The 16,454-nt window shown below is 37.5% G+C and overlaps 1 protein-coding gene across 2 annotated transcripts in view; it reads right to left on the reverse strand.

The window, feature by feature from the left end:
• CALCOCO2 (calcium binding and coiled-coil domain 2) overlaps positions 1 to 16,454 on the reverse strand; it is a 31,124-nt gene that overhangs the window by 12,252 nt on the left and 2,418 nt on the right. For both annotated transcript variants that reach the window (XM_026710761.2, XM_087917474.1), the window contains 6 exons: positions 15,716 to 15,789; positions 7,133 to 7,330; positions 5,533 to 5,635; positions 4,542 to 4,675; positions 2,751 to 2,876; positions 1,903 to 2,009 (listed from right to left, as the gene is read on the reverse strand). In XM_026710761.2, the coding sequence (XP_026566546.1) occupies positions 1,903 to 2,009; positions 2,751 to 2,876; positions 4,542 to 4,675; positions 5,533 to 5,635; positions 7,133 to 7,321 (659 nt within the window). In that variant the 5' untranslated portion in view covers positions 7,322 to 7,330; positions 15,716 to 15,789. The remainder of the gene's footprint in view (positions 1 to 1,902; positions 2,010 to 2,750; positions 2,877 to 4,541; positions 4,676 to 5,532; positions 5,636 to 7,132; positions 7,331 to 15,715; positions 15,790 to 16,454) is intronic.

Genomic DNA, 16,454 nt, shown 5'->3' on the forward strand with positions numbered 1-16,454 from the left:
TGCTAATATTGGATATTATCTCTGGTTTCAGATCAATATTACAGTCATAATACAGGGTGAAGATTGAAGCCTCATCTCCTCCCAAAATGTCTGCAAAAGTGGCATGCATGGCTTGGCTATATAAGCCCCTCTACCTCAGGGTATCCAGTGGAAAACTGCAGATTGTGCTGCAGGCTGGAGAAAGGAATGACGTTGCTCTCCTCTCCCCATTTACTCTTGGATTATGTAGCTTTAGCCATGCTGTCCCTAAGATGATCAGTGCCCAGAGTCAAAAGATAATTTGAGAGAAACAATCAAGAGTGTACTATGGTCTAACATGAGCTCTCTTTACAAGATGAATGGTCCCTTCTGTGAGCTCTTGAGAGAAGGGCCATTGTTGTTTCCTTAAATTGGTGATTGATGAGAGGAATGAGGCTGTTCTGCATCTTGGTCAGCTCTCCAGCTCTCTCTCCATGGCTCCTTGGCTGGGCAAGCTCTGACGATATGCCCTGATTTGCCGCAGTAAAAGCAAGCCGCTGCATCCCGTCGTCTTTGTCTTTCCTTAGCAATGGCCATTCTTCTGGCTGTCTCCAACTGCATCGGCTCTTCCACCTGCCTACTGGTTGAGGCGAGAGGAAAGAGAGGGGGCCTCATGAAATTTGATTTAACCTTAGGCCTGCACGATGTCTCCTGTTTCCATTTCAATTCTTCCAAATGGGCATCTATGAGCAAGCAACTGTGGAATAACTCATCTAGATTCCGTGGAACTCCTTGCTTTGCCAGCTCACTCTGAATTTCACTGTGCAAACCAAGCTTGAACTGATCAATCAAGGCTGACTCATCCCAATCAGCCTCCGCTGCCAATAATTTAAAATCAGCAATGTACAACTGCACTCTTCTGTTGCCCTGCTTAAGCTGCTGAATCTTTTGACTGGCTGTGACTGTTTGGATCAGATTTCCAAAATACGCTTTGAATCTCTCCATGAAGTTTTGATAGTTGTTCATTATTGGGTCATTGCTTTCTATGATTGGTTGTGCCCACTTGGCTGCGGATTTCTTTAACAAACTCAATATAAAAGATACTTTTGCATGATCTGTTGGAAATTCTGCAGCTCGGGTTCCCATAAACAATTCACACTGACCAATGAAGTTTTTCATTTTGTCTGCTTCTCCTCCAAATTTCTCTGGCAAACCACTATGGGAGGAGACCGGTTGCTCTACCAGAGCTATTGGGACCACCAATGGCTGGACCAATTGAAGTATCGTTGCTTGTAACTTCCTCATTTCTGCTTCCACTTCATGTTGATGTAGAAGTAAGGTGTTCACCATCTCTTGTGAAGACATAGCAAGTGCTTGCGATTCTGCTGCCATATCCGTTGTTTTCTCATTCCCAGAAGCGCCGAGTCTGGCAAGATTAATGTCAGGTGGAAATAACCAGAACCATTCCATGAACAGCCCCAAGTAGCTACTTTATTGCTGATCATGCATATTATAAACAAACCATCTGCCTTCCCTATAGGTTTAACCTTAGATGTTTCCTCCCCCGAACCAATTCCAAGTTGGAATATCTTTTAACTCCCCGTAGAGGGTCCCCTCTCCTTTAGCCAGTAATTCCACTGCAACCCAGAGAATAAAGTTTTTAACTACAATATTCATGTTATAGTGTTATTAGTCTTATAGCGAAACTATATCTACTAAAAAAACAACAACCCAGTTTCATTTGTTTTCTTTTTGCATTTGTTTCCACACATAACATAAAATATTGAAAACAGAATTAAGGGGTTCCAAAAAATTTTTTATAGCTGCATTGAAAAGAAAACAGGGATTTCATGCATCCAAGGCTTCCCTAGGCTTTGATCACTAAAGGTTTACTTAGTGCTGTGTCTGAAACAGCTATCTCTGGGAGGAAAAATAAATACTTACTGCATCAGGTCGTCCTTTATGGCATACTTCTCCTTTTCCAGATCTTTCATTTGGGATTCAAATTTCTCACATTTGTTCTCTAAAGAGTTCACTTTATCTTGAAGAACCTGAAGTTGCAGGGCAGAAAACAAATAATAAATATTTCCATTTATTATAATGTCATAGATAAGAAAAGAGTAATTGACATTTCTGTTTTACTTGTTTAGCATATAGTTATATTTTAACCTTGTCACCTTACTGTATTTTGGGACAATCTATTAGCTATTCTACAGTGAATAATCAGTGGGTTCTCATTTCTCTTTGTTTTGCGGTTTTTCTATAGCTTTCATTATTAAAGCTAATTAATTCTAAGGAAACCTAGTTCTAAATTCAGACAATTCTTAAAGCACTATGGTCTCAGCCATCAAAATATCCTGTGTTCCGAAGCTCCTTTATTTTTCTTTGAACATACATCCAGAGTGTCCTAACATCAATATTATCTTAGGGACTAGGATTCCACCAACTTTTTCTAACCTCTGCATAATTTGTCCTCCTTCTATTTTTTAGACTTGCATTTTTAAAAAGAACTGCATAGTATTACATGCCTCCTTTTTTAGTAGCCTGGATATTAAACCAATACACATTGTCTATATAGTAATCGACAATGGTCTTTCCTCCAGATTCTCCCCAATCTGGGTGGATTGTTTTCTTAGCACTTTGAATAGCACATAGCTATTTCTACCTTCCTCTAAGGCAATTTCTGTGGAGACTGTAAACTCTATATCATTCCAGGAAGAAAACACTAGTTAAATGCATTCAGTTTTCTTTTTCGTAGTTGTGTTTTGTTATGCTTTGGAGAAGGTTCCTACCTTAGCTGCCACAAGTTCTTCTTGTAGATGCATATTCTGCTCCTGGAGATTTGCCAGGTTCTTCTTCAGGTTTTTGTTTTCTTGAAGCAACATTGCATTTTGCTGCTGTATTTTCTCCACTTCTCCCTGCAAACCAAAATCAAAAGAACCAAAGTGCATGGTATTGATATGTTCTGGAGAGGTATGCTAGATCCTTCTGGATACAAATGGTTTTTCTGATCTAAATGTTTATTATATATTATATTACCAATATTATGTATTTGTAATAAGTCCTGAGTTTATTAGTCTTTGATTACATGCAGTGCTAATTGTGTCAACAGAAACAGTACATTAAGGATGTTTTTGATCTCTCTAATTTGGTCAAACCACCTCGGATCCATTTTCTGAAATATTAAACAATAAAAAATAGAAGATCACTTTAGTTAGTCACCATGCTTCCCTATGCTGCACTATCTTAGTAAGCATTATTTGCATATTTTATCATCTGTCACAGATGAAGCACTAGCTGTTTGAATTACTGGGACTCTGACATTTTTTAGATAGAATAATTTAACTTATTTTATTTTTATAAATGCGATGTACTACTTAATTTAAGGTAAGTCACCCAATATATGCAAACAGTGGAAACTGCTAAGACATCTCAGCAAAGTCTTTTTTTGTGTCCATTCTTATAATAAGCAGCCACTACTGGAATCAGTCTGATAATACAAAGTTTTGCTGAAAAAGATGGATTAAAAAAAAAAAACTAAAAATATTCCTTCGGTATCTGAATTCCTACTGTTGTAACCATAAGAAATGCTGATGATTCATTCTACTTATTTTAAATGTTGCTTTTCCATCTCCTTTGTGCTCAGAAGTAGATTAAACTAATATTTTTTAAAATGTATACATTAATGAGTGTTCAAAAAACTTTCCCAGTTGTCTAAATAAAGATTACATGGGAATACATACTAGCAAGAGTTTAACCAAAGAGGCCATGGAGATAATATGGATTAACCCTTTTCCCACTTCCCATGTTAGCATGCTGCACCCTGACAAAGGTATGAGAATTCGCTGTACATTAACATACATTCTGTTCTGTATGTATGTTCAATGCCTTTACCCTACAATTATTTCATCAAATTGTTACATATATTTAGTATTAATTTTGATTAGTTTTAAAAACATATTTTTACTCTATTGGATATTTCTATGTGAGTGCTTGATGGTTTTATGGTTTTTATATCTCAATTTCAGTAGCACTGAGAGACAAAAGAGGCCTGCCAGTTCTTTGCTACTCAAGCTGATCAGATTATAGATAAGGTGGAAGAAATACCTTTCTCTGTCAAGATATGTGTAATGTGCAGACCTCTATACTCCAATCAACCAGCTGCCCATTTCTATTGTATGGAATCTACTTTTTTTAAAAAAAATTGCTATAATGGAAGCCAGATTGGAAGGATTTTCTTTTCCCCAAAAGGGTGTATTTTAAACAAAGAATAAAGTAAAAAAAAGCATTCATTTGATGGGTGCAGATTACTGTATCTCAGGCAAACCATTATAAGAATGCAAAATGTTTTCAACCTGCTCTGACTTTGAAATGCTTCCCTTAAGGCTTGAAACAACTGTTTCCAATGTGAAACTATCTGAAGTGGATTGGGGATGTTTCAATTCCCAATGAAACACTTCCAAAATACTCAAACAGCTGTTTTATGCTTAGAGCCACACATTTTGAAGACCTTAACACCCTAACCCATTCTGCACATTCCTACAAGCCTTTATTCGGTTTAGGACTTAAGAAAGGGAACTAACCTCTTTAGTAATGACAAGTATGTCATCATTAGCCTCAGTACGGAATTGAAAAGGGTGACTGGTCCCATTGATTTGCCCATCTTGATCAACATAGCAAAACTGATAATACTCATCATCCTTTGGCAGATAGTAGCCTGAAAGAAAAAAAAGCCACATTCCATGTTTAGAGTCTCGATCACTCAGAAAAATACAAAAATTACCTATCTAACACTTAGTTATGGCTTACCCTTCAGAGATAATCTGCTGGATGCCAAACAAAAGGAAGGCTGACAACTAATTTCTCTCTTCCCCAAGTGACAAAGCTGACAGTTCTAAGTAGATATCTGTCAGGGTCTTTTGCACAAGGATTTTGAAATCCTATCCAGATTAAGCCTAGCACTTAAATAAAATAAAATTAAGTCTAGTGCACCCATCCTTCTTTTCTTCCTTTTTTATGACTTCAGTCTCATATTCTCATACCTCAGGCTCATGTCTCACCATAGTCATAGCTGAAGCGGTGAACAAATGATATCACCAGATTTCCCAGGACACAATTTTTTGCTGAACTACAAATCACTTCCCAAGAAACAGCTTTCATTTTTCTTTCCAGTGGTAAAAGTTACCAAGCTAGGAAGTACCAGCCATATAGCATGTATAACAAGTAATTCTATTAGCACTAGGTGAAATCATACTTTTTATCTTCTATAGAAAGTAAGGGAAAGATGAGAGATGCTAACAGGATTTGGAGGATGATTTACAATCCTATCAGCAACTAACTCTTACTCTGGTCAAATAATAATACAAGTCATAAAATTAATAAACCCAGCAATTGGTTTTACAGGTTCTTTTTAAGAGACTGTTAGTGAATAAAGTCTAGATATCAATCAACTCATTTAGGATGCCACAGTGCCACTATATGCAAGGTTGGTTTTCAGGAGATAGGAGTGCGACGATTACTCCAACAGGTTTCCTGTTGCAAAACTGCCCCACCAATTCCCTTCCCATCACTGACCTTTAAAAACCACCTGCTGTGGTTCAGCATAGCCAGTCTCAGAATATCTGGGCTCAGGGGCCCACATGAATGTGAAGTATTCACGAGTTGTCTTCCATCCCACCTGTAAGGCAACAACAAAATGCACGCGAAGGCTTCCAACTCCTGCTCCCACCAACCTTGCTCCCTCGAACCCAGCTTGGGTTCCTCCCAGGGGTGGGATGCTACCGGTTCTGCCCAGCTCTATAGAACCTGTAGCTCTGAAGAGCAGCAGACACAGAACCGGTTCTGAGTCTGCTGCTGTTTGGTCCACCCGCCTGCTTGGGCTCTTACCTGTCCTTTATTTCCTGCTTTTTCAACCTCAGCTGTTTTGCGCGGCACAGCTGAGGTTGAAAAAGCAGGAAAAAAGTGGCTTTTCAAATGCTGCGCACCCACACACAGTGCTTTTTAGCTGTCCAGGCAGCACAGGTTAAGGTTTTGTACACATGTGTGCAGTGCGTGTTAGGTGCGCATGCATGCAAACTGCGCATGCATGCTCAAAACATAATCACCAAATCGGTAGTAACACCAGTTGAATCCCACCCCTGGTTCCTCCACACATGCTGGAACAGCTAAAGTTTATATTAACTATGGATCTGGGGAACTGCAATCCAAGCACATCTTCAAGGTGCCAGGCTGGAAAAGACTGTCCAAATCTTTTAGAGATGCTGTGATATATTTGTTTTGCATCCTCTTAGTGCCATCAAATAAATAGTTACTGAGTGAAGGGATTATAGGCTGTATTGACACAGAGAAATCTTATGTGAAATTTATGTTGGAAGAAGAAAGAAGAAATGATCCATGTTGGCCCTGTTCATTTGCTGCATTCAAGGAAAGGAGAGGAAAAGACTTCATCTTTCAAATTACAATGAATAGAAAGGAATTACACCTACACTAGCAACAGGGTTAGAATCAAATCCCAAGAGCTTTGAAGACAGATAGGAAAATTATAGGGCTTTCAGAGAGCAAACTTGGTCCTAACACATTTTGTCCAAATCTTTGGAGCTGGAAAACACTTTACCTGGCAAAATGTTTAATCTGCATTTCAAAGAACCTGTAGTGGCATAACCTATCATTCTGCTAAAACACCGTTTTTCATGAAGGACTTCAGAGAACTTTAAGTCTTTTATTTTGATCTCTGGATAACTTTAGGAATTCTTTCTCAAAGTGGTTTATTCATAATACCCATTCACAATTTTGGGGAAAGTAATATTCAAGGGAAAGTAAAACTCTACTTAGTTTTGGGGAAAGAACCATAAGATAAATGTTGACTTGGTACTAAATCGCAGAGTAACAGCTGAAAATGGCACAAGCACTACTTATTACATGGTAAAAAGACATATAATTTATTAACAAAAACTGTAAATCGAATGGAAAAAAATAGCTTCCCTCCTCTATTATTTCTTCTTTACTTCAAGATATGGATCTCAGATAAACCTAAAAACTACCAAGTCTCAATTTTCCTTATAGCTGAATTTTTTTCTCCTGATGTATTTATCAAAAGAGATCAACTATCCTACATCAGTTCCAATGGCTGTGTTTTACAATTCAAACACCAGTGGATTTTGCAAATCAAACTTACTTTGAATATGCCCACCCAATCCTTCTTGCGAGGCATGAAGTACCGGGAAAGGTTATAATAGCAAGTTATATCTGTTCCAGGAACATAGAATTTCTCTATGTTTCCAAAGATGACCTGACAGAACTGGCAGCTTTCCAACATGACAGAAGTAGGTGGTTCCTCCAAATTGTTATAAAACTTATCCGCCATACTGAAGTCCTGTAAAGAAACGAACCAAATATAGAAACAGGGGGAGTCGGGGAGAGAATACAAAGGCAAAATGATTAAAATGCTTCATCAGTCTTGACTTCATAATGCGAAGCTATGCGACTCTTTCTTGGAGTTATATGAACTTATTAAATTTCTGCTATGGGCAGTTATTATTGAACGAGCAAGATACTGTACTCCATATTGAGATGAATCACACTTTAAAGTTTCAGCAACCTGTGCTGTCCATGTAATGTTTTTAACTAACATTTTAAAGTGTTAAGAAATAAAATGGCATTACCTAAAATGGCTCCAAAGATTTCTGATGATCAAAATTATCTCATGATAATCTGCACATAAATGACTTTCCTATGTAATATGATAACAACTTCTTTTAGGTAGCAGTGTTAAGGGCAACATCAAAGTGGAAATAGCAGATTTGATTCATAAGACATAATATAATGAAATAGACTTGGCAGAACAGTGCAGTAAACTATGCCCTCATTGTTCTAAAACTAATAGCAAACTCATTTTTAAAAATAATACTCCTGCAATCAGAATAATGTCGTCAAACCCAAATAATAGATCAACACTCCCAGACTCCTTGCTTTTCCCTTGAAAACAGATAGATAAGATTCCAGGGGGTGTCAGCCCTGGAGCTCTTGCAACTGTGCAATTATTCAAGGCTAATAATTCCCCAACTGATTCTTCTGCCCTGACTGGCTGGTCATTTCCTATCAGATGCCAGCCAGATGGATAAGAGAGAAGAAATATCAACAATTCTCAGAAATACAAATTGTTAATAGATACAGAATGAGTTCTCTGAGGTTGGAATGGGAAACATAAGGGGGAGTAACACAATAAAACTGAATGCCTCCAGTGTTTCGGATCAACTCCCAACTGCCCTGTCCAGCACAACCAATGGCAAGGGATAGATGTAGTAATTCTGTACTGCTTATCACACAAAATATTATCAGGGAAGAAAACATGGCTGAATGGAACAAGTACACCTATTTAGTGTTTGGCACAGCAACATACATTTTATGACCATACAGTGAAACATGGAATTTCTCAAACCTCCTTTCCCAGAAACACTCTGTTTACACTCGCCTGCCCACTTTCCTGACTTTATGTAGCTGACTGGTAACTAGTGCAGCCTACAACTATCTTTTTGGGAGATGTCTTTTCCTGCTTCCCTTATCTCCAGCCTATGTGATAGGACTCGCTATGGTCTTACTTGCAAATAATTGGGATATCACCAAAGTAAAATAATAAAGATGAAAAAGAAAACTAAATTCTATAATGCCAACTCTTCATCTTGTAGCCTCTAAAGAATGTGATTAGAGAAATTAGCCCCTCTTCTTTAGGAAAAGGATAAAAAACATAAATCTGCCATTTAAAAATATTGTTTTTAAGAAAAAATTAAAACTTTCTTTATAACACAATCAAATGCAAAACCCTTCTAACTTAATAGGAAATGAAAATAAACTGGAAATGATTTCATTTGCCTAAAATTCATCTCTGTTTTTTATTACTACCATTCATTAATATCTGAAATGTATCAATTTATAATCAATTTATAATTCAATTGATTTTCATCAACAATAACATGGATAACAGTGATTCCTAATTTGTCATGTTGTGAACCCTTTAATTGAATTGTACACTTCTACTTCTTTGCATATAGTTATCAAGTCTACAAAATCAGACCACCTTCATTCAGATCTGTTATAGTTTTCTTCTTCCTTAGTTTGGCAGACATATTTTTTTCTTATATTTTTACTCTTTTATCATTTCCCCCCCTTACATTCCAAGATGCAATTTTCTTAAAGATATTAGATGGGCTTCTAAAATATTGATCTCTGATACGTATAATGGCTTGAGTTGCTTAAAATTTTCACAAAGCACTTTTTCAGTAAAATAAAGTATAGTCCAAGTTACCTGATGGTGCATCTGTACCAGATCCGTAACAGTAAAGATAGTGCCACTCAAGTTTGAGCACATTTTGGACAATATGCCACAAGCACAAGCATTGTCCAGTTTACCCACAAGCATGGTTATCCTATGTTCTGCAAACTAGGCTGTCTAGAGATTAACTTGCAAGCCAATATACTATTGCTTGCATTACTAGAGATTTTTAACAAGAGATTGTACAACTATTTGTCTGAAATAGTTTAGTCTCCAGCTTGAGCAGGAGGTTGGATTAGAAGACTTCCAAGGTCTTCTATTCTGTTCTATTCTATTCTGAACAAGGTTGCAAATGCAGTAGTTATATATCTAAAATATTATAACCTACGTCAATAGATTTCAAGGTGAAGTCAAAGATGAAAGCAACCCAAACAAACCAGAAGTAATAAAAACGTAGCTATGTGAATGGCTGTGCAACCCAAAATAAAGGATGGTTAAAACAAAGTCAGATCTACCAAAGCTAGGAAGAATGCCTACTTTTCACTTGCCATAGTGAGAGTCAGGCGTAATGGCTTGTGAAATACTTGCCAAATTGGCTTGCAAACAAATCATTAGGAACTTTTGTAAATCATGAATTGGCTGCTCCATTTTTATCAACTTGTCTGTGCCTTTGCTAGACATAGTTACTAGCAGTTAACTGATGTCTTCTTTAACACATGGTAGTATGAGCCAGAGGGGATGACAACAAACACTTCATAGGTTAATCACATATGTAGACTAGCTGGAAGAATGTAGCTTTGTATTCTTGCGAAGGAATTCTGCAAATGGGCCTGTTAATGGAACAAAGGAAAGTAACATGGCATTTAGCTGAGTTTAACAATGTGTCTGCAAATGTCCAGAGATAAAAGGAAGGTTATCATTAGTAGGTTAAGAAAAATATATGTGATTTTGTCCACATGTAATTTTATGGCATAAAAAGAACTTGCTGAATTTCAACAAGTATACTTGATTTGAACTTGGGTCCCAAGTGTATCCCTTTACTTCTGTAACAGAAATAAAGAGTTTGCATTACACCTTATTCTGCATGAATTCATTGGCCTATAGTGCTGACTAACTTGAACCCAGTGTTGGATTGTGCCAACAATTAAAACAAAACAATACTGGTCTTATCATAGTTTTCTTGGAAAGAACAATGAAAAATGGGGACTTTCCACCAGTTCTCTCAGCCCAACAAACCTCATAGGATTGTTGGGTGGAGAAAATAAGAAGAGCAGGTATATGTTTGCTATCTTGAGTTATTTGTAAAACTAATAAAAGTGGGATACAAATACATAAAACAAAAAAAGGGAAGCTGCACGATTGTTGCACGATTTTACATATTACTTTTACATTTTTGTGAAAGATGATAAAAACATGCCTTAAAACTATCTAGAGAGACACTCATATAAGCCCTCTTGAGCAATAGAGTATTGGGAGACACATAAGTTCACCTTATTGTGTCTCCCAAGACTATTGGCTCAAGAGAACATATAAGTGTCTCTCTAGATAATTTTAAGGCACATTTTTGTATTTATTAATAGGGCTTTCAATGGTTTGGATTTAACTGGGAACAGGAACTTTGGAAACTGCAGAAACACAAGCATCTTTGCCTACAGCTGTTTCCAGAATTGTGGAAACCTCTGAAGCAGCTGAGTGATGTTAGAAAAAGATGTGACTGATTAATGGACTGCAGACAGGTGATTGTGAAGAGATACTTTGGGACTCAAACAATCTAATTCAAAGCATAGCACAATGCAACCCACTAGTTTACTCTTTAAAAATCCTCTGACAATTTTCTGTAAATGAATCCTAATGATTCATGCACAAGGTTGGATGGAATTGGGAAGTAGCAATGAAGATGGTGGTAGTATCAGGGATGATAGTGAATCTGATTGGGAATAACAAGATCTCTCAGAATCCAATAGTTCTAAGCAATATGGATATCAAATTAAATCGATGAAGCTTGCCAGAAATAAATTTTAATTTCCCAAGCAACAAGTAGCTGATTGATATTATTTATAGGAGAAATTTAAAATATGGTAAATATACAAGGAACATGTTTGGAGGAACATATGTCGCCAACCTGGAAAGAAAGAAAAGTTCCCAATCAATTCAACTAGGTTTCAAGTTTCTGAATTATAGTAGTCCTGTCTTTTTTGTATCTGGAATTTGGAATAAAGACCAATATCCTCCTAATAGTCATTAGCAGAGAAGGATAGAAGTGGCCCTACAAAGAGAAGAAATTCTTAAACAGCTGTTAGAATATTTTCTAGACTATAGTATTGGAATATTTTATTTGAAGCATTTACACTTTTACTTAGTTTGAGAAGCCATATCTTGTTTTAAGACTTGTTGACATTCTTACTCTTCACTGCTCAGAGGCATTTGAGACAGCTTGTCCCAGAAAGTGAGATAAGGTATACACCCCCAAGGACAGCTTATTAGATAAATGTGGTTTCAAGAAAATTGGACATAAGAAAGAAAGTCCTTGATATGGAATCATTTGAGGGGGGAACTTGATGACTGGACAAAGGGGGTTAATAAAGAAGGAACAGACTATAATGTCTACAACCTGGGCTGGATGGATGGATGCTTGCCACTGCTCACCAAACAGCTTGCTTTCATTATTTTTGACCTAACTACATTTAACTGTCTGCTTTTTTTTAATCATCCCAGAATGATCTTGTTAAGAATAAAGAAATTCCAACACATCCTCAAAAGATACATTGGTAATTGTTAATAGTAGCAAGAGTCAGATCAAAATAGTTAACTACTGATGTGTGCTACTGCTTCTTGATTATTCCTTTTATTAAAATAAATAAGAATTTACATAAGACAAGTTCCCATGGAATTGGATCTTGATGTTCAGTGCACAGGATTGCACTGAGTTTTTTAATTCAGTTCCCATAATAAGTGGGACCGATTCTGGTGATGGAGGGGGCGGAAGCACAAATACTCATAAACTAGGTTTGTGTGTGTAGGTTTGTGCATTTTGATCAATAATAGCAACAGCACTTAGACTTACTGCTTCCCAGTGCTTTACAACCCTTAGAGTCAGCCTATTGCCCCCAACAATTTGGATCCTCATTTTACCCACCTCAGAAGGATGGAAGGCTGAGTCAACCTTGAGCCTGGTGAGATTTGAACTGCCAAATTGCAGACAGCTGCAGTCAGCAGGAGTAGCCAGCAGTATGCCACCATGGCTCATAATAAGATGATTTGCTGGATTTGTTCAACAGGCAATAGAAGTAACTCATCTGAGAAGGGCTACATAAGAATTGGGAAACAGCACTTCTTTATGATCTGCCTCCTCTCAACACATACTGCCCTTGCTAGTGGAAGCCCACCTTATTTTAATTACTAATTTCAGCAAATAATAAGCAACAGCCTTTCTCAAATGTTCTTCTCCATCCATATCCATATTATCCATATTAGATAACTAATTTGTGTTTTACTTCAAGAGAAAGAGTTTTTTATATCTTAAACCTGAGTTGCTGTCAAAATCAGTAATGTGATCTGCAAATGAAACTAAAGCCACAGAGGCTTAAGATCAAGCGTAGGCCAAAAAATGTTTCTTGGTCTCAGCAGTTTCTACCAAGCAACATTTTTTTAAAAAAAAGCCATGTATGCTTTCTGCCTCAGACTTTGGGGCCCTCTGATTGACTGAAAACTTAGGCTTACCTCTTTTGGCCCTGTAGCGTCTGGCAAATCCTTAGTTCAGCATTACATAGCTTTATTCACTGAAATAAGGTAGCTTCCCCCAGTTAGGGCTTTCTCGTCTACAATTCTCTTCATTTGAAATTTGGGCTGAGGATAATTGAAATAGCCTTTGTAGCTGCAAGACAGGGAAAAGGTGTTCCAAGGAGACAAAGCTTCATGGAGCAGCTCTTAATGACCCCAAATAATGATCGGGAAGAAATTACATTCTGAAAATAGCAGAAGCCCAATACACAGCCCTTCAGATGATGCTGGATCATAATTTTCAGCTGCCACAGTGAGCATGAACAGTACAAATTGCAGAGAAATATAGCTTGGTTCATCGAACTCAAGTGGAATCTGAATTCCATAATATGATGAAAGGAATATAGCTGACACCATCCTCTTAGAGATGCTGCTGTTCCTCTTGGCTCCTGTGCTTTTAATACTCATTAAAAGGTGTTTGATGTTGCAGAGGGGAGTTAACTAAGTTGCAATTCTGTTATAAACAGCTTCTACAAATATCTCTTCCAGCAGTTGGGCTGCTGGGCTGGAAGGGATGCTTGTAGTGATTAAAATATTGAGCTATTATTGAGAAAGCCCATGTTTAAGCCTTTTTCAGTAGCTAAAACTCAAGCTTGGTTCAGATATTAAAACAAATTCTCAAACTCTGGTTTTGGGTCTCCTAATATAACTCATGTATTAACAGAAGCTATAGTAAGCTCTGAAAAAACTATGAAATACAGTTATGAGGTATTTATTCACATGAGGAATAAATAGAGATCCTACACTATATACGCCAAAGGCAGAAAACAAATAATCCATCTACTTAGCCATAAGTGAAATCAGGTATGAAAATATTAGTCATATGAAATACTTGTCAATTATTTGCATACATTTGCAGCAGCTTTATAGATTTGCTATATTATGGATAATATGCACTGCTGGCTGGGGAATTCTGGGAATTGAAGTCTACCTTTCTTAAAAGTTACTGAGTTTAAAAAGTGGATCCAGGATTCAGTGCAGGCTTGGACTGAGATAATCTCTAGTCCATAGAGAATAACAATTACTCCATGAATGTTTCAGGTAATTCCATTTTAAAGAGAAGAACAGCTTTGATTTTCATTGTATAATTTCTATATTTTGATATTTAGCTTGAGATTTCCAATCGTGCTCCACATTTATTTTGACTCTGCATATTTTTTAAAACAAAGTGCAGAATTCAGGAAGCAACTTTACTGGAAATCCAGTTTTTTAAAAGGTGTCAGAAAACAGATCAGGAATTAACAAAATTAACAGTAATCTCAGTTTAGTATTGAAAAATTGTTTAATCATACATTTGCACTTCTGTTCTAATCTGGAAAGATAACATACAATGAGTAATATTGTTGCCTGTTATTGTCAGTGTCAGTTATATGAGTCTTCTAACGGGATGAATGAAGAAATCTAATTGACAGTTACTGGTCCCCTTGACTTCCAATTCTTAATTGTGTTTGGTGTTTGTAAATCTCTTACTTCCCTCACCCCTTCAGCGTCAAACCCCTTTTCCCTTCCCCTCCTTCTGGTTCCCTTTGCAGAATGAGAGCCAAATTAATAACAAGAACTTTGCACAGGAACTATCTATTCTCCAAACATGATCAAGCTACCTTTAACACTAAACACAAAGCATTCATGCCCTTAGGCCCATATCTTATTGAGAAAAGAGGGCAGAACAACCTTCCTTCAGGCTATTCAGATATAATTGCAAACTATTTTGCGGCCAAGATAACTTATATTCATGTTGGCAGAAAAATATCACAGCAATGACTTGCAAAGTAACCACAGATTCTCTTGACTTTGTGTTATCCTAGGAAGAGAGACAGAGACCTTACCTTCAATCTATGTTGGCTGGACTTCTTCAGACAGCCCTACCACAAACTATTTTTCAGCCAAGATAATTTATATTCATGTTGGCAGAAGCAAGGAAGATATCATGGCAATGACTTGCAAAGTAACTACAGATTCTCTTGACCTTGTGCAATCCTAGGAAGTGGGGCAGAGATCTTACCAGCACCTTCAATCCATGTTGGCTGGACTCCTTCAGGCAGTCCGACCACCAACCAAGCTGAAGTGGCCCCATACTGGTAGAGCTTAGTACAGGGGTGGGCTTCAAATAGTTTAGCAACTGGTTCTCTGTCCAGTTGCTGGGTTGGCATGGCCATGGTAGGCATGCCCTAGTTGGCCTCCTGCATCACCCTTGTTGCAAAAATGGGCTTTGCGGGGGCATTTTCTCCCCCCCCAAGGCTCCAGAGGCTTTCCTCGAGCTCCTAGGAAGGGGAAAATGGCCTCCCTTGAGGTTCTCTGGAACTTATTCCGGAAGTTCTTCTGGTTCTTCTGGGAGGCCTGTTTTTCACCCTCCCCCAGCCTCCGCACAGGCCCTGCACTTACCTGAAATCCAAAACGTGCCATGTGGGGACTTCTGGGAGGGGCGGGGTCAGCCAAGGGTGGGATTTGCCAGTTCGCTAAAATTAACAACCAGTTCACCCAAACTGGTGCAAACCGGTAGCAGCCCACCCCTGGTTTAGTAAAGTAATAACGAGATAAGAGCCAACTGCTCAGTGAGAAAGCATTTTAAATATTTTTTTTAAGAACTAAAGCCAGTACTGTATTCTACTTTCACTTTTCACATGCTAACAAAAACCACACCGACTTTTAACAATTGAAACAATGGGATTACTAATTGTGTCATGAAACCATCAAGTAAATACTACTTACCAAACAGCAGGAACAGTTCTGAACTTGTGCTTGTCTTAACAGCTCTGTGACAGGCAGAAACTCAGCTCGATGTCCTTAAATACGGATGCAAAGGAAATTCAATATTAATTTCAGGAATCTACATTTCTGCATCGACACACAAGTGGGCTATATCTGCTTGAACTATGTTGTGGCATGTGATCTCCAGCAGCTAGAGCAGGGGTGTCAAACTTGTGTCTTCATGTCATCATCACATGATGTATCACAACTTTTTTTCCCTTTGTTAAAGTGGCCATGGGCATGGTTGGTAAGTTTGACATCCCGGGACTACAGGTATCAAGATTCAGAGGGAAAAAAATAGAAGATTTGGGGAAGTGAAGGGAAACAGAAGTTTAAAAACAAAATTTTTAGGGAGATTTTTTCACCCCAGATTGGCAAGTTAGTATCATATTGTCAAATATTTGACAATGCCATTCTAGCTTGCCAATCTATCCCTGCAATTTCATTAGAAAGAACCAATGTGGTGTTTTGGTTAAGGTACCAGACAAGGAACTAATCTGTGCACTGATTAGACATATTCAGAGCAAATGAATTGTCAATCAGGCCAAAACAGATGTCTAGTGATGGTGTCTTTGATAGCTAGCCTATAGCTAAAAAGAATAGTATCAGCAATGTATTTTATTTTATTTTTATTATATTTATTATATTATTATTATTATATTATTTATTATTATATTATTATTATTTATTATTATTATTT

The sequence above is a fragment of the Pseudonaja textilis genome, chromosome Z (assembly GCF_049901715.1).
Source record: "Pseudonaja textilis isolate UNSWEBS1 chromosome Z, rPseTex1.2, whole genome shotgun sequence".
Classification (NCBI taxonomy): domain Eukaryota; kingdom Metazoa; phylum Chordata; class Lepidosauria; order Squamata; family Elapidae; genus Pseudonaja; species Pseudonaja textilis.